The 19087-nt window shown below is 40.5% G+C and overlaps 1 protein-coding gene across 1 annotated transcript in view; it reads left to right on the top strand.

Annotated features, from left to right (window-relative positions):
* macrod2 (mono-ADP ribosylhydrolase 2) overlaps positions 1–15157 on the top strand; it is a 396729-nt gene extending 381572 nt beyond the window's left edge. Inside the window, exons 16-18 of the mRNA XM_030747747.1 lie at positions 12047–12082; positions 12529–12591; positions 13876–15157. Of these exons, the coding sequence (XP_030603607.1) occupies positions 12047–12082; positions 12529–12591; positions 13876–13898 (122 nt within the window). The 3' untranslated portion in view covers positions 13899–15157. The remainder of the gene's footprint in view (positions 1–12046; positions 12083–12528; positions 12592–13875) is intronic.
* Positions 15158–19087: the final 3930 nt, after the last annotated feature.

The following is a 19087-nucleotide window of genomic DNA, read 5'->3' as shown; positions in this document are numbered from 1 at the left end:
GAGTGAGGTCAGCAGATGCTGAGGCACATAGTGCACAACTTTCTGCAGAGTCAATCGCTACATACCTCCAAACTTCAGATTAGCTCAAGAACAGTGCATAGAGAGCTTCTATGCTGAGCAGCCACATCAAAGCCTTGCATCACCAAGGTGCTGTCAGTGAAAGGAACTCTCAGTGCTTCAGCATATCAAGACATTTTGGACAATTTCACGCTCCCAACTTTGTGGGAACAGTTTGGGGATGGTCCTGACCTCAACCTCATGGGATGAATTAGAGCGGAGACTGTGAGCCAGGCCTTCTCGCCCAACATCAGTGTCTGATCTCACAAATGTGCTTCTGGAAGAACGGTCAAAAATTCCCATAAACACTCCTAAATCTTGTAGAAAGCCTTTCCAGAAGAGTTGAAGCTGTTATAGCTGCAAAGGGTGGGCCGACATCATATTAAACCCTGTGGATTAAGAATGGGATGTCACTCAAGTTCATATGTGTGTGAAGGCAGACGAGTGAATACTTTTGGCATTATTGTGTAGTTCTGTATTGTGCATATGGGAGTGTGCATCACATCTAAGCATTTCAGTCCCAGAAGAGGCACACTAAATACTGCAAAGCTGAATAAAACTGTTTTGTGTTGTTAATGTAATAATGTATTCAGTGAGTCAGGTCTTATTACTTCATATTACAAACTATGCCTCCCTCATGCTTATCTTGCTTACCTATTTGTATACTGTAAATATGTAGCTCAGTTCAAACAATTAGAATTGTGGTTCTTAACTACATATATGACTTCAATGCAATTTTATAAGCATCCAAAAGCAATAACTGATGAATACATATCTCTGAAGAAGAGATATGTATGGAGGAAGTTGTGTGTGTGTGTGTGTGTGTGTGTGTGTGTGTGTGTGTGTGTGTGTGTGTGTGTGTGTGTGTGTGTGTGTGTGTGTGTACAGTCTTGCACAGGAAATAAGTTTTTTGGGTTTTTTTGTTTTTTTGCCTGATAGGTGGAATGTTATAAAGGCTCCACAAATTGAGTCAAAATCTAAGCAGCCCATATTTATGAATATTCATAACATACTTTAAAAATGAAAATGGGGGGCTAGATTGTTATTGTGTTTGGAAGATCTGTTTGGAAGCCTTGTTCTGGTGACTTGTGAGAGTGGGCACCCGCTTCAGTGAGCTCCTGGAACACTCATAAATTAAAATAAGACTCTTTGCCTAAAGCTAGGAATAAATAAATCTGAATTGTGAGCAGAGATTGTTTTTCCTTCATGCAGTGTGATTTTCCTACAGTAGTCGATAGCTATTGTCTTAGCTCCAAAGGTAAGATTTAATGGCTGCACAGGTTCAATGTCACTGAATAAACAGCAGCTCATCCTTTCTTTTTAGTTACCTTCACCTAAGAGGAGCCTTTGTAGCTTATAGGTTACAAATGTTTTATTGTTCTCTGAAATGATTTACTGTTAAACTGCTTCTCAATTTAGCAGGCCTGTTTTAATGTGACCATTAAACATGGCCATCGTTAAAATTTTGTTCAATATATTCCTTGAAAACATAGCACAGGCAACCCTGCAATTAGCCAGGATGTTCTATATTTAAGTGATCTTTAAATTTTCCTACCTTTGATTAAGCTGGCTTCTGGCAGAGGCTGAACAGGCATGAAAGGAGCTCCTTGACTATGGAAGGCTACTTTAGCGGGGTGGCTGGGTGCAGACCAGACGAACAAACAAGGGACAGACTGTAATGGGATACTAAAGCCAGGCAGAAGGAAGCTTGCAGGGGAGATAGAGAGACATACTCAGCAGGTCATCCCAAACATTTCAGCCTCGACACAGCAGAGACAAGGCCCCATTACACAAATACAGAGCTTACACCCCCCCCTGCTCCTATGTCCCTCGCTTTATCTTTGATTCCTTTTCTCTGTTTAGACTTGTTCTGTGGTTTAAAGCATCACAGCAACTAAAGAAAATGTCATCATCATTATCCAAGTTTTCACATATTTAAATGTTTTCATTTCATGAATCGCTAGCGCCAAATGTGTTTTTTTTTTTGTTTTTTTTTGCCCCCTTCCCTGGTGGCCAGGATGTTTTGAACATGCAGTATAGATGGCTATGACTGCTTTGTTTAGCACTGTGGCTTTGCCACAACCACTCACAGCTCACTGTATGCGAGGCTATGATCAGAGAGCCCAGCTGCATCCACAAGTAGCATATGGCACGCGAGAACATGCACACAATCCAGCTCTCTCCTCTTCGCAAACAATAACAAAAAGTTTCAAATGGCGGAACAAAAAAAAATCCCCTTCTAACAGCCGTCTGGAGAATTGGTTGCGTTTCTTGTTTGTAAGGTTTATTTGGGGGATGTTATTGATTTCTATGTATTTTACTTCCTTATTGTAACAGCTTGAGTGTTACAGTTTAACAACAAACACAAATGGGTCTTCTGAATCCAGCACACTTTGAGGCTCGAAGTACCAGTGAATTTATCCCACAATTCACTAGTATATTCCACTTAGAGTTTGATGTCGCTTTGCATTTATGGTCCTTTGTCTACAAAAAGCAAAAAGCTTTACTTAATTGGTTGTATTGCGCCCCTTTGTCTTGGTCTTTTGTGAACAGTGGGATGCTTGTGATGCAAACCTAATTTTGGAGAGCAGCACAGTGTTTCCTGTGGCTAAGGGTTGTCAGCACACAATTAACTTTAGGCATAATACTGTATACTGTAACACTGTGTGGCTCCTAGGGGAGCAGACTGCCACGGGATGAAGGTACTAGGCTAAACTTCTATTTTATAGCCTTTTATACTGACTGTGAAAGTTTAGTAACAGCAGTTTTACCACTCACAGCCATGCTGAGGCATTGTTTCTGAGTACACTGAGCATTCGTGTTAATGCAGCTTTTTTCCCCTTATCATTAAACTCAATTTGACTTCCTTTTGATGGGCTTTGGCAACATTGGGTTACTGAGTATCAAATAAATATAATACAAATGAAAACACAAATGTTACAATCCCCACGGAAACAAGTGTAGCATGTTTAAGTTCAGTTAATTTAGATTTACTATCAAGCTATATGTCACATTTTTCTTCACTCTCATTGGTAGTCACTTCAATTGTTGACCTTGAAGTTTAGAAAAGTTTATCTTGGGTCCCGCTGACTTCCTGTCAGCAGCAGATATTTCGCCCGTAATCACTTGAAGTCTCAGAATGGTGCTCACTTTCAATGGTCTCTGGTCCATCGCTGCAAATTGTTTCCAGTGTGGATGTAGCTTCTGAATTGCACAGTATAATTCTTCCATTCTTTCCTATATGCATAGACTGTATATAAACAATGAGTGTAGCTCTCAGAGGGGTTATGCCACAAAGGAAGTTAACAGTCAGGCTCTCTTTGCATTAGCTGGTGTGACAAAACGTAAAACCTGGCGATAACGGTATCATGATGGTGGTTTCTGTTAAGCCTGGCTTTCTGCTCCAGTATCTGTGCACACTAACATGAAAAAGGGCGCTTCACGTGTCATATGACTCTTCTGTCACATAAAATTATCCCAATTGAAGTGCTGCCTCCTCCAGAGAAGTTATCAGATGATGGTGATACGAATCTATAAAGAACATAAAAATTTAACAGTAAAATGCAACACTGTTACAAATCAGACAACAGAATAAAGCTGCAGAAAATCAATAATCTCGTGATTCATCACACAGAGCAGTAAAATAAGCATTTTAATTAAAGTTAATTATTTTAACGCTGAGTGCGCGCTCGGTGCTGCTGTTTATTTCCATGGTGACGGCTGTGCATTAGAGTCTGAAACGTTCAACAGGAAAATGGTTCAGCATTAACTGTTACAGTCCTATAGCTCCTCCTAATAAAGGAGACGTGGAAATCATTTTAGTTTGTTGCAGATCAAAGTGCAATTAATTTTATTGATTGAACAGGTGTTCCTGATGTGCGTTCTGTGTTCTGCTAGCTGTAGTTCAGACAGTGTTAAACTGACTTAGCAGCAAATTCCATTCAAGTATAACATTTATACATTTTCTGCTTCACCAAATGAATACATGCACATTCCCATGACAATACAACGCACCGTTTGTGCTGTTGTAACTTTCCATCTCGGCTTCATTCATGACATTTGAAACAATTTGCACAAACATATTTGCCCAGCAGAGAATCTATATTGCACTTACAACATGCTGCAAGTACAAGAATCAGTGAAAACATGGCATTTTCAGCTGATTTTACAGTGAAACTCTGAATATATAACCTGCTCCTGACAAGTTTATATGTTGCTTGCTAACTCTTATTCTTGTTTCGTAGTATATCCCTCTGGTCTAAAAAGTTAATGGGTAGCGACTCCTCTGGCTGCAGAAGAAAGCGCAGGTGTATATACATTTATAGGAAAACAACCCTTCTGCTCCTTTTATCTGTGACCTCAGTAAACACTTTCCTGTCAAGGCTGAGGATATAGCTATCTTACAGTGGCACTGAGAGCTTTGAATGCCCTGCAATTCCAGAAACACAGAGAAATAAACAAACCACGTACAGAGGAAAAAAAAAAAACATCTTCACTAATACGACAGCCCAGTGCACATCATTTATGCTGCAAAGTGAGAAAAGTGAACCACACACTGGAACATGCTGCAAATATACAGAAAAACTGTAAGTAGCCTAAAAACTACTGTTGTCAAGGGGCACTAAAAACTGATGAAGGTGGTGAGGGATAGGCTTGACGTTGCCATGGTGACACATGGAAATGAGTGACTCGACAGCAGTGTGGAGCTAAATGTTTTTTATTTAAACACTTGAACATTTCATATATTTTCCATGTAGCACCCTCCATCATTTTTGCATTGTGGAGAAACACAGAACACTGGTCATTTAGTTGGAGATGGAGAGTAGGACACGCTGTCTACAGTGTCCATTACATTGGTCACCTCTGGCCCAGAAGCTGGCTTCAAAGAGAGGGGGCCTCATCTAACAGGCTACACTTTTTCTGTTCTTCTTTGAAGCTCCTCTTTTGATCAGTTCTCTTATCCCATCCCCGCCCACTGTTTGGCTCACAAAAATGGCAAATGAATCAACTCTCAGCAGAGGGAGAATTTGCCAGCCAGATGAGAAGCAACAAATGTGTTTTTCAAAATGCCTGGAACATATTTTAGTCGCAGACACGGAGAAAGACGTATTATAAAATACACACAGACACAAAAGACAGTGTCACAGTGGTGATGAGTGATGGGTTCCCTGTCTCCTGGAGGTGGACAGGAAGATTTGATGGGATGCAAGTAAACCCAGGTGAAACACAACGATGCTCTTTGAGACTGAGACATGCCAGTTGGGGCTTTATGTCTTTTTGACCCTTTGAACTGCAAAAGTCTGGCACATTTGACAATTTTCTGACTCTGACCCTGCTCTGATCTCCCAGGTTCACTCAGACTATGATGCAATAAGAGACAACATGATACCAGAGCTGCAACATGTAGTCAATAAATAATAAATCCAATAACATCAAAAATGCAGCTTTTCCTTTTCTTACATTATAGCAGACATGATTTGGTTTTCTGACTCTTTAGTCAATCAAAACAAGACATTTCATGAGGTCTGGTTTGTTTTTTTTAGTTTTAAGAAACTTTGATGTCCACAGTTTTTGTAAATATTCACTAGGTGCGATCCAACATTATACAGTATATAACAGTATGGAGAGATGGAATAACTTTGATTATGTAATCTTAAGCTCCAATTAACCAACTCATCAAAAATCTCCACACATTTTTGAGGTAAACTGACAGTTTGCATGTGTTACTAATTCGATAATATGATGCAGTTATCTGCTAGTATATTATGTCATACTATACGTCATTAAAATTTATCACAGAAAAAAATATCTGCAGAGAAAGAGAGCAAATATAATGCCTGATGCAATACCTTTATTCTTTAGATGATATCTCCATTAGTTCCACACTCCACTGCTGAAATATCGGTGGTGCATTTAATGAGGTTGGCCAATCAAGCTGCTCCTTTTCTGACCTTTCAGTGATAAACAGCTGCTCTGCCTGGGCTTCTGTTTTCACTGCAGTCTAGACAAGCACTTTGATTATATTGACCAGTCCAATCCATAAGGAAAACCTTGAGCTGCCCAGTAGAGGCATCACTTAATAACTGCAAGTCAATGCATAACTGCAAAGATGGCAACACACACACAACCAGGCCTTCCTCTGCAAACATGCCTCCTCCACGCCTCGCTCAGACGCGATGTGTCCCATTTTAATGTATCACAGGGGTTAGCCGGATCGCCCAGCTCCAGATTCATCTCTCCCCTGCAAGACTGTCTGTGTCTTGATATAGTAAACCACAATAGGTATTGAAAACAGCAGCAGGCATCTACCTGCAGCAGGCCCTTTAGCTGCACAGGGAGAGTCTAAAGATTATGTAAAGTAATTCAGTGAGTGATGAGAAAGGAACAGGCCACCACTGACAGCAGGTTTAGCAGGTATGTAGGTCACACAGGGGGAGGCCTCGTTTGCATTTTTCCCTTCCCTTCCCGTCTATTTTTGTGTTGTCTCCCTCTCTTACTTCTTTACTTAATCAGTTATTCACTTATTCCTTTCATCTCTGTGCATCTCAGTGTTCTGGCTCTTTTTTTTAATAATATGCTCTGTTGTCTTCTGACAGACCGCGGTGACTGTCTCGCACTACCTTGGACAAAATAAGTAATACAAAAAGACAAAAGAGAGATTAAGGAGAAGAGACTTTGCCAATGGAGACAACATTTTTACTGGCTTTTGTGTCTCTTTCAAACCCTTTGCATTATCAAAGGATTGCCAGTGGTCATTTTTGTAACATATCTAAACCACCTTCTTCTCTTGCCATCGCTGGCTGCCTTCTAATCATCTTCACTTCTCCCTGAGTAGTAGCTTAACCCCAAAGCAGATGGTGTCCTGTTCTCTTTTCACTCATTCAGAGTACTTTGTGTTTTCTCATCTTGTCAAGCATGGCCCAGGCCTCTGTAATGAGCTTGGGCCTTTTCAGTCTGTTTAGAGGACCCTGACACAACTTGGAGCCGCCTCACCACAGCCACCACTGCAAGGTTACCCAAACCCACAGGGGAGCACAATGCTACTTAGTGTCCACAACCCCTTGGCCTTTTCTTGGGGAGAAGAAAGGCAGAATATTAATGAAGACTCTTGGCTTTTCAGGAGGATAGCAGTAGAGAGGGGCGGTCAGTGTTTACTGAACAGGCTTGTTTTCATCTCCCTAGCCCGCAGGTCACAGCTCAATGCTCTTTAATTGGCTCAGATTGTCAGACAGTGTTCCATCTCATCGAAAAGAAAACTCTAGCTATCAAACGCTGCCTCCACCCCTCACCCCCCCCACTGCCTCCCCTTACAAAATCCCCCTTTTTTTTTTTACTGCTTTGAGAATGGCAGCTCATGCAGCTAAGCTATTTCCACAAGCATGTACTACAAACTTAAAATTAACATATGAAAATGGGTTGCTTTCCACATTTACCAGCTCATTAGTTCTTTTGGTTGGGCACTTGTTGAGGTCCACCCGTTCTTGTTTTGCCTGAACAGGGATGTCTTTAATTATCTTTGCAGTAGGCATATCAGGCCCAAAGCTATTAGCCCATGCAAAGTTCAATGAGGGACTCTTTGATACTTGTTAAATATACATGGCCCAATACAGACCAGACCCGAGTCCCCTGAAGACCACCCAGTTTACATTCTGAAATTAATTTTCCTCTCATCCTCTGAAAAGAATGGAGCATCAACAGATACTGGCACCGACCTTGACATTTTCCTTCCTTTTTCTCTCAAGATAAAGTGCTATTGAGCAAGCAATGGCCCTCCAGCTGCATTATAAAAGCTGCAGACAACAGACTGAAATCAAGCAAAACAGAAATTCTTAATGCATTCAGTACAGGACATTGCACATTCTCTAGTGAGCATTTCATGGCGCTGATGGTTTTCAGTTGTTCCTAGACTGATTTTGTGATGGGTCGTGTTCATTGTTGGAGTGGAAGCAGCTGGACACCTGTGTGATCTGCCTGGGATCAAAGCTCTGAGATGTGTTCAGACACAGTAGACCAGCCTGGCATGCCATGCTTTAAGGATCAAATGAACAGAAGAAATTCTCCTAAGGGAACTGACACTGTAGAGCAGACACTTCTACACCTCCATCGATTTTTTTTTTATGTTTTTTTTTTTTGTTTTTTTTTTTTTTTAACTTCTCAAGATGATGAGATAAAAAAAAAAGACTGTGAGATGTCCTGTGGCTGAGGGACAAAGAGAACCTCCTGTTCTGCTCAAGGCTCCTGTCTGGAACATTAAACAGAGACGGTTCCCATGCTGCTGTGTGGGTGACCCATAGGGACTGCCTCCCTTGTGAGCTGAAGGGGATGGATTGACAAGACCATTAAAAGTTGCGCAAAAGCAGAAATGCTGGTAGTCATGACAAAACAGTTTAACGATGATGAGAGTACTAATCACACGAAAGCTACAGCTAATCAAAAATGTGTCACTTATTCAAAGCGTTTTTAAAATCTTAACTTGCCGTTGCCGCAGTTCAAACACACTTCCTAGTGATGCTGAATATTGTGCTGTGGTACACTAATGCTGACCAACAAAATGCTAACTACCGCTTGTCTAATAAATGAATGGAAGGTGGGGGGATGTAATTTTCTGCTTGTCTGCATACGAGGGTGACTTATGCCCAACTCTCTTCCTTCCTCTCCCTTCTCTTGTGCGTGGAAATGTGAGCGCATGCACATTTCCTCTGTCTTGATGGGTTTTCTCTCCAGGATGTTTTAACTGAACTTTTAAAAGGCTGAAATGACAAAAAAAAAAAATGCTAAAGAACTTAAAAGTTAACGTTTGAAATGTTTTTCATATTCTGGGTGACCTCTGCTCATCTCTAAATTAGTCTAGCTTGATCGCTGTCTCCCTCGCCTTCACCAAAACATGATGATATCATGACAGATAATAGCTGATTACAGTTCAAATATGTGGAATCAGATCAAAAACCCTTTTGAAAATCTCATTACCACTCACCTCGTCTAAGTTTGCTGGTCTCTGAAGTTGAGGCTCTCTTTTGCACGCCCTCACTCATAAATTTGGGGTCAAGCGTGTTTGGATGGCACATTATGTCTCCTAATGTAAAGTCTTTCATGGATAATTGATCAACAATTCCAATTATAGCAGCACAAACTGATTAAAGAAGTAATACATTCATCTAGTTAGGTGTCTGGGATGAAAAAACACACAATTAACAAGGTTATAGATAATTTGAAGCATTATTCCTTTTTTTTTTTTTTAACTTTCTGAACATATAATAATATTACCCTGAATTCTTGCAACCATGATAACCCTGAAGTACTAATCTGATATCGTGACGGCCCTGTAGTGTTCTACTTTCTTCATAGAGCAACACAAACTGGCTTTTAATAGACTGGAAAAAGAATTGAGAGACGTTGATGCACAAGTGCACAAGAGGACAAGTACATTAGAATCTCTTGTTTGTGAAACGGATGCCTCTCATGTCCTCAGCTGGCAATTTCATTAAATAGTGGCAGCAAAACACCAGTCTCAGTGTCAACATTGAAGAGGAGGCTCCTGCATCCTGGCCTTCAAGGCAGAGTTGCAAAGAAAAAGACCAATTTCCTCCTACAACAGGACAGCGACCCAAAGCACAGCTCCAAACTGTGCAAGAAGAATTTAGAGTGGAAGATGTCAGCTGATATGCAATCAGCAGAGAGGCCGGCACAGTCACCAGCTCTCGATTATTTTGCCCTCTTTCTGTAGACTCACATTAACCCATGTACATACAAATTCTGTAACCAGGGCTGAATGCTGCTAATTTACATACCAACATGGAGGCTTGGGGGTCACTATCAAGGACCCCTCAGGTCCTTGGCATTAAAAAAACATTGCTGTAAGCTGTCCACTTTTCCTGCTGAGGGAGTAGTCAATTCACTCTGTTTTTCTTCTATTTTTCTTATCTGCCCTCTGTGGACTGTGCCTCTCCTTCACCAGAAGCCCATTTTTCTCTCTCCCCCCCCCCCATCTTGTTTATGTGTTTACCACAGCAACCTCAGATCCTCCACTAAATGATAGCCCTTCCACTGTCAGCACACAGGAGTCAAATTAGAGAATGAGACAAACCAATGCTGCCGTTCCCTCTGAGCTTCAGTCAGAAGGAAACGGAGGCCACAATCAACTGAAATTCGGAGCCTTTTTTTTTTAGCTTTGTTTTGATCAGTGCTGGGTATTGGAAGAGGATGCTAGCTCCAAAACTGTGTTGTCATTACCTAGGAGAAAACAAAAAAAGGAGCATCTGGAATGAGGCCGCTGCTTCAGTAAGCTCCTGCTGCTGCATGTAGACATGCTAAGCTAGCTCATGTGATGAAGGCTCTGTTCCAGCATCAGGCACATTTCCCATGTCTCGCCGTCAGCTTTAATGCACACAGAGATTATGTGGAAAAGTGTTAATGAATGGCATATCATTTCATGTTTATGCATAATTAATGACTTCACTATTGATGCCATACGGGTGCCTCCAAAACACATCTGGCACAATGTGTGTGTCATGCTTCCTGTCAATTTATTCTATTACAGTGGGAAAATCTGCTTCTTTGATTAATTTATAATAAGGCAGAAGAAATTAAAGGGGAATTCTGGTTTATTTAGAGTTTTCTCTTTCTGGTTATTTTTCTTATGGATGAGTCAGTTTAGGGTTTCACTTAAAGTAATGTCTGCGATCTGGGGACAAACTGGCAAGAAATATAAATTAAGTTTTAAACAAGTTAATTTAAGTCAGATAATTTAAACCAATTAGCACTTGGAGGGGGGGGGGACTATTTGAAGCACACTTGTCACACAGAAAAAACTGTTGGCAAGCACGAATGAATCAAGATTTGTAGTCTACATATGGTGCGTATGTTGCTATTTTCCCACATCAATTAGCTTCCTAAGTGAAACTCTGCTATTACTGATAGAAATCAGAGCGGTTGTGCCAAACCAATAAAAATAACATCCAAGTTATAAATAACCAGAAGATAAAAGAACATAATATAATTCCACGGCCATTTCCATGCCACAGATCAAAAGGTAAAAGAAAGGAGGGGGATATTGTTGTTGCCTCATCCTTCCTGCTTTTCTGCAGTCCTTGAGTCCCGGTGGTGTCTCGGAGAGGAGAAATTTATCCCAATATGTTGCAACAGATTAAATCAGTTTTATACTGAAGAAGCAGTATAATGGATTTTCTACACAGCTGACAGAGTCCTAGTCAGACAGCGAGCAAGGGAAAGCTATTATGCAATGCACAAACTTTCAACTCACTTTGAGGACCTTGGGTACCTGCAATTACAACCATGAGTGTATGACCCTAACCACAGCCTTGTTCTCTAAACATAAAGAACACTGGAACACCCTTAGACTCTATGGGTGCTTCTATCATGCCTAACCAGTTGCATTTGTTTGCATTATCACCAGACTGCCTGGGGAGTGAGGATATTTTTATGGCCTGCTTTGTTTGGTTGATTGCTGTTGCAAAAGGGGGGAGTGCAGTGGTTTGCTGAGGGAGTGACTAAGGAGTTGTGTGACTACAGAGGTAACAGACAGCATAGAGGGGGGAGAAGGAAATGTGTAGAGGAGGGTTGGGGGCGTCTGTGTGTGTATGGTGGGGAGGGGGAGGTATCAGGCTGCCTTTCGGGGCTGGCGGTTTGTAATTAATTTTGCATGCATCTCTCTCTCTCTCTCTCTCGCTTCTCAGATTTTGTTTTGTTCTGTTTTGAAGTGTAACACTTAAGGAAGGCGCTGAAATTCCAGGCATGAGAGTTTAAGCATCAGGATAAATGGAAACTTTAGCTCATAAAATCCTGGAATGGTTCCAGGATGGTTGAATATAAAAGCAATTTGAGAAAAGCCAGACAAGTCGAGTTTGAAAGAAAAAAAAAAAGCTGAATAATGGTGCACAATGGCTGCATTTAGTCAAACATTTAACACCATGCACTAATTGACTTTTAGAATATCTAACATGTCTGTATCTGCGTGTTCTGCATATTACAGTGACTGAGGTGACTGAGACTGGCACCAGCAATGAAGGTGAGTAAAGATTATGCTTTAAACACTGTAACACACAGTTGTACCTAACAGACTCCTGCTGACTGTCTGACAGCCACATCCTTCCCTCTATTTCCTTGCCTTTCTTCATATCACAGTACACATTAGCCTTTGATTATATAACACATGCATGCAAATTTTAGAGCTAGGAAGCTGCAGTCAGCATCAGAAGTCAGTTTTGAAAAGAATTCACATATAAAAAAATAATTATAAGATGTTCGCATAAGCTTCGATCCTGATCTTAAACAGTTTCTCTTAGCTACACTGTAACTACAAACCAACCAATTTGATTCACAAGCTTGGCAAGGCAGAAGTTGTTTAGATATACTGATGCTTTTTGGCACAGAAAAGGGGGACAGGCTGCTTAATTTTGGCCTCTTGTAATATTTTCCCCCTCTTTCCCTCTCCTTTCTTTTACTCTCATCAAGGAGATACAAGCGATCCTGTCGAGGGCTCAGAGCAACCTGATTCAACTCCAACTCAGTCCAAAGGTAAAAGCATGAAAGAAGCACTCACACCCGCTTACTGGCGTACACTTGTGCCACACACATCTCTATAAGTGGATTCTTATTAGTGGCCACAGCTGCTGAATTAAAATTCACTTCTTTTCGAGAATACTCCGCTGCACGCAGCCAAGTGTTACCCGGCTTCAACCTCCTTGTCTCCATTTTTTTTTTTTGTCCCCTCCCCCGTCTGTCTCCATCTCCTTCTCTCTGTTGGGGCAGGCGGCAGGCAGTTTGTACGTGCTCCTTCAGGGCCAAATGCATTTGTAAATCCTCTGTACCCATTTCAGGTCTGCAACTATAACCCTGATATTTTGGTGCATGCGTGTCGGCACGTCTTTGGAGATTGAGTATGATGAATTACCTGCACCCTCAACTATTGGACATTTAATAAATCAAGTGTGCATAGCATATTGTTTTAACATGCAGCCAAAACAGACTGTAGGGGTAATAATCATACCAATAAATCATATCTGATAAGGATACTGCACTGTTGTTATCCTCAGATCTTCATTGAGATTTAGGCTAATAAGACAGCATATAATTTGAGTCTAGGGAGAGTGTTCTGAATTTCTATGAACACAGTTCATGTTCTCTGTGTTGAGCCCAAAAAAGAAAAGGGATTCAGGTTTGGGCATCGTATAGTTTCCAGGTAGAAAAAAATTCATTAAGCAACTGCTACGAACAGATTGTTGGGGGTTGAATAAATAGGACAGGGAAGCAGCATATGAAATAACTTGGCAGAGGTAAGCGGGTTGGTGTAGAAAGGAGAGAGCTTAAACAATGCCAGACAAAGCAGCCAGAAAAAAAAAAAAAAGCCTGTTGCCGAACAACCGTGTGCATCAGGGTGGGATTGTGTATGAGGGAGATGGTTAGTTCATAGTGTGCTGTTAAAATTAGCCAGAGTACAATATGAAAACTAACGTATGACATTATTAGAGCAAAGTTGATGGGCTGTTTTATCTTTAAAAAAAATCCTGTCATTTGCAGTGAAATGGGAACAGAGGAAATGGATCAGCCTCAATGTCTCTCTCTGTCGCACACAATTTTTTGAGCAGATTTTGACAAATCTTTGAGTTGTTATAAAGTATGTGTCATCCCTCACATTGGTGCTTTTATTTTAGTTTTTTTTTTTTTTTTGACATTTATTTATGTATACAATCTAATTCAATCCACTGCGGGAAATCTTCTGAAAATTAATAGCACGAGAACTTGAAAACACAGTGTTGTGCTGTAAATGTGAGGGAATGTCTCGCATTTGTCTCCATCCAGGCGCTGTTGAGAAGAAAGAATGACCAGCTGAGGGGAAGACAATCGACCTCATCTGACAGCCAGCAAACTGTGCGAAGGCCACACTGGTGTCAGCCTGGCCCATGTCAGTATGGGCTCTGACACTGGCCCAGGAAAACCAGTTACTCACAAGATGCTCACATTCCCAACTTTACTTAGCCTCCCCTCTCTTTGTTAAACTATTCATCCCTGAAGTATGTATGTACTATATGTATATGTATGTACAAAACCTTACTTATAGGACTTGAACATATCAACCAGAAAAGATGAGCCATACCTCACTGTGTGTTAGTCATACATCATTTTGCCCGAAGGGTGCAATGAGATAAACCAGGTTCAAGTCTTGTTATTTGATAAACCCACTGTGAGAGCATGGTGATGCTGTCAGAGGACAACAGCCACAGCTCCTACATGTTGACACTCCTGGCTGGGTGATGCTAAAACCATCAACCATCCTTTAGTTTTTACAACTCAGACACCGCCAATACAGTCACGATGGCACTCAGTAGTGGGACAACACCCTGCATTTGTAAGCTTCTTTGGAGTGCAACACACTGGCACCTGCCATGTCTCCCCACACGCACCGCCGCAGCTCGAGTTCCATTCTTTAGTCAGATCGGCCAATGCCTCGATTCGCACCGCGGTCTGTAAGGCGATGTGCCGCTGCCAGTCCTTTCATCTGCACGTCACTAATCGAGTCTCATCTCCGCTGCTGCCGTGACTGCAGCTTTATTAGTTTTACCAGGAAATTGTTCATTAACGCCCATGCACATAAACGAGGATGTGAGTGTCTTTTCAACAAATCGATTGAGTCTTTCCCCCCCCTCTCTCCCTCCCCCACTTCCTTTTTCTTTGCCATTTCCAGTGCATGCCAGAAAATTGCTTTGAACTTCACCAACATAAACGAGAATTACGATCGCTTTCGCTTGTCTTCTTACCAGATTGTCTATAATTGTATCGAATGAATCTGCCTTATTTCATATCAAATTACAAAATCACAATCACAGACCTGAGGAGGAGACGGATGAGTTCTTGGTTGTGCATTGCTTGCAGATGATTTGTATTTTTAAGTACATGTAATGGCTAACACCTGTTTTATTTTCCTGAGTTTGTTTTTAAAAAGGGTTTTAATTTCTTTCAAATGCTGGTATGATTCATTAATTATTTTCAGTGGTGCCATACTAAAGATCAGACAAATTACAGTTCTATGAAATGATGCCTTCATACTTTGATGTTTGCTTTGCTAAATTATAACAAAAAAAAAAACAACTAATAAAGTTTAAGGTGGAAGTAATGGGTCAGCTTTTAATGTGCCTTGTTCTGTGTGTTGTTTTTACTTTCATGACGGCAGCTTATGTTTTATTTTATTGTAATAGCAGCCAGTACAGTCAATTTCCCCTCAGTTCAACAACTGTAACAGAGCAATCAGTCGTGTGTCTTTGGGCAGTCAGAAACAATTAGTCTGTCCTTTGATCTCTTGCATACTCACTCTCTGGCCCTCAGGCTCTCCCTCGTATCAAACGAGACAAGATATCTGGCAGAACCTCTAACCCCAGAGCCCTCCCACCCTCAGAAACAGCTGGGACCTCACAAGGAGCTTGTTACCACAGCCTCAGCGGCTCCAGAGCCAAACTTATCTATGAAAGAGCTTCTTATTTGCAACAAAAAACACCATAAATATAAACAATTATTCACTATATGAAGTACACAATACTAAACCTTAATACTCATTACGCATGGATCAGACCACCTTCATTTCAATCTCTACTACACACTTAACACAAAATTGTCAAAACACAGATTATAACAACATACTCAACAAAGCACACCCACAAACAACAAAAAAAGCTCCTTACAACACACTGACACATTGTAAGCAACATTTAAATTAAATATCATTACTAAAGCATACACACAACTCAAATTCATATTAGCAATTCCTAGATGTTTTAAAGTTTTTTTAAATCCCATTTGACTGATTTCTTGTGTCAACAGTGAATTCCATCCTTTTATTAATATAAAACTTTTTATTGAATTGAATGAAGCCACTGCCAATCAGATGCTTTCCAGAGGGTTGTCTCCATCTTGTTACAGAGAAGAGAAGAAGAAACAAAGTTACACTATAGCAAGGTGCATAACACAGACACGGATACCTGCTAATCAGTGCTAATTAACACACTAATAAATCAGTTAGCAAAATTAGAGCACAGGCAACCTGTGCAAATAATGACATAGTAAACCATATTATTGGACAGATTCTTCAAAAAGGCACCAACATCACAAAGAGTCAGTACAGTTCATTAACTTGAATTAGCTGAGGTGAAGCCTGGAGTCAGCACCTAATTGCCACTTAAAGTGGCCACGCCACTTAACAACGCGCAACTTTGTGCCTTAACAAAATCTAAAGGAGTGAATGATGAAAAAGTTTCACCTCCGTAGACACCTTTCTGATTCCATAATGCCAGCTTTCTATATAAAATCACAAGCAAAGAGGCATAATGGCAGCTTTTTGTGGTTGAGCGTAAATAAGCAAAGGTGTTATCTGAATACCATTAAAGCAGAGTCTCTCTGTAAAAAGGGCGATACAGACATAAAAGGTGAAAAAATACCGAGCCACACTCAACAGCTGTTACAAAAAAAAGCAAGTCTGCAACACTTTCCACTAAGTTTGTCTCATCATTCAACAAACAAGACCAAAATAAAACTGAATAATACCCAGTGACAAGTCAAAACTTTAAAAAAAATGAACACTTTTTTTAACTTTTCATATCTACAAAGGAGAACATCTATTATTAATACTGTGACAATAAGCTTGGTAGGTAAGGTATAATTACAACTGCTTTACTACGCAACCACCAACTTCCCATAAGGAAACAAATCCTTGCATGTTTCATGACTCATCAAGAGACATTTGCTTTGCTTTAAACTGTAACTGTAACCCAAACGTGAAACAGAAGGAAAATATGGCAAGACACAAAATTTGGAGGAGTGGCGACAACAACGGCTGCTGCAAAGAGCCTTACTGCAGGTGAGAAAAACCTTAAGAGAGCAAGACGGAAAAACATGAACTGTACTTTATAAAAATAGCTGCTCTCTTAGTCAAAGAACATTACAGTCTTTGCCATTAGCTCGACACTGGTGGCTAGTCATGTATGCACATATTTTCTGAGCAATACAGAGATGACAATCGGGGCTACACAAGTCAGGTAAGATAGCTCCACACCTCGTGATTTTACAGGATGGTTGGTATCGTTTTCACTTTGTCTGCATTGTGTGCATGCTGGAGAAACCTGCTGTGCTGAGCTACCACATTGGCAGGTCTACGATTGTGTTATTCTGCAAGATGCAATCAAAGTGAAGGATGAGTGTGCAGATGGGTGTTGTTAGAGCTGGTATTCTTGTGTTAATGTAGAAGCCCACCTCTTTGCAATACAATAAATGTTTATTTAGCAGCTTGTGCCATATCGATGAGACTGAAACATGGATTTAAACTTAAAAAGTTGTGGTCACATACGGTGCTGTGAAAACTTATTTATATTATTCATGATTTGCATATTTGTCACGCGTACATGTTTCAGACAAATTTTAATAGTAGACAAACTGAGGAAATACAAAATGCAGTTTTTACATGATTTCATTTATTAAGGGAAAATCTATCCAAACCTACCTGCCCCCCCCCGTGTGAAAAAGGATTGTCCCCTTGTTAAATAATGAATTAACTGTTCTTAACCACATTTTTTGGAAAGCTGAGTTTAATTTCACTAACCACTGCCAGACCTGCTGAATCAAAAATTCACATTAATAAAACCTGTCTGACAACATGAAGCAGGCTGAGAGATCTATTCCAGCAAACCAAAATTTTCCAAAAAATATCTTTATGATCCCCAAGAAAATATTCTGTGGAGTGACGAGACAAAAGTTGAACTTTTTGGAGGGTTTGAGTCCCGTTGCATCTGCTGTAAAACTAACAGCATTTCATAAAAAGAACTTCGTACTAACTGTCAAGCATGGTGGTGGTAGTGTGATGGTCTGAGGCTGCTTTGCTGCTTCAGGACGACTTGCTGTAACTGATGGATCCATGAACTCTGCTCTCTACCAGAAAATCCTGATGGAGAATGTCTGGCCATCAGTTCGTGCCCTGAAGCTCACTTGGGTTATGTAGCAGGACAATGGCCACTCCAGAATGAAGGTTTTGGAGTGTCCGAGTCAAAGTCAGGACTTTAAAACAGATTGAGATGCTTTGGCACGACCTTAATTCTGGAAAGATTAGCGGGCCAAAATTTCTCCACAGCGATGTGAAAGACTCATTACCAGTTATCACAAATGCACAACTGCAGTTCTTGCTGCTAAGGGTGACACAGCCAGTTATTAGGTATAGCGGACAATTAGCTTTTTTCGCTCAGGGCCAGGTGGGTTTGGAAACCTTTTTTCTTTTAATAAATGAAATCATCATTTAATAACTGCATTTTGTATTTAATCCAGTTATCTTTGTCCAATATTAAAATTTGTGTTGTGTGAAAAAGTGTGAAAAATATGCAAAAAAGAAAAAAAAAAATCAGGAAGGGGACAAATACTTTTTGACAGCACTGTGAGCCTGAACTATACGACTACCAAGACACCATAAGACCTCTAATCCAAAGACTGCAAATGCAGACAAATATAGACAAAAGGTGCATCCTAACAAACAAACAAACAAAAAATATTGTGCTTTTTCCACCAGAGAAAAATCAAATATCAAATTGGAAACAGCATATTTTAAACAAACTTTATTTGATAACACAACCAAAAGCAAGCTTTAAGAAACAGGTTTCTCATTTTCTGGGAAAAGCAAATAAAAAACGTTTCATGTTGCATTAGCAGCTACAGTGTTTGTATTCCTCAACTTGTCGTATGCCAAGCAGATGTCAGCAGTGATTGTCCCTGGAATGGAGACTGTTTAAATTTTAATGTCTTCATTTAAATGTTGCATGTCAGAGCAGAGGGTCCCCTGAACTCGAGCAGCAGGTAGTGTCAGGGGAAACGGCTTCAGCGCGCAGGCTTGCTGCTGCGCACTCGCTCCCTGGCATACAAAATATTTCAATGCTGAAATAACAAACTAGTTGGGATAAAAAATAAAAACTTCTTCTGTCCTAGTTTATAGCAAACAATGTTGGATTTTCTTGCTTACAGAGTTTTGATGTTTAACAGCTCTGCA

This window comes from Archocentrus centrarchus, chromosome 15 (genome assembly GCF_007364275.1).
Source record: "Archocentrus centrarchus isolate MPI-CPG fArcCen1 chromosome 15, fArcCen1, whole genome shotgun sequence".
In the NCBI taxonomy this organism is placed as follows: domain Eukaryota; kingdom Metazoa; phylum Chordata; class Actinopteri; order Cichliformes; family Cichlidae; genus Archocentrus; species Archocentrus centrarchus.
Note: the sequence above shows the minus strand (reverse complement) of the source record. Positions and strands in the feature narration are given on the sequence as shown.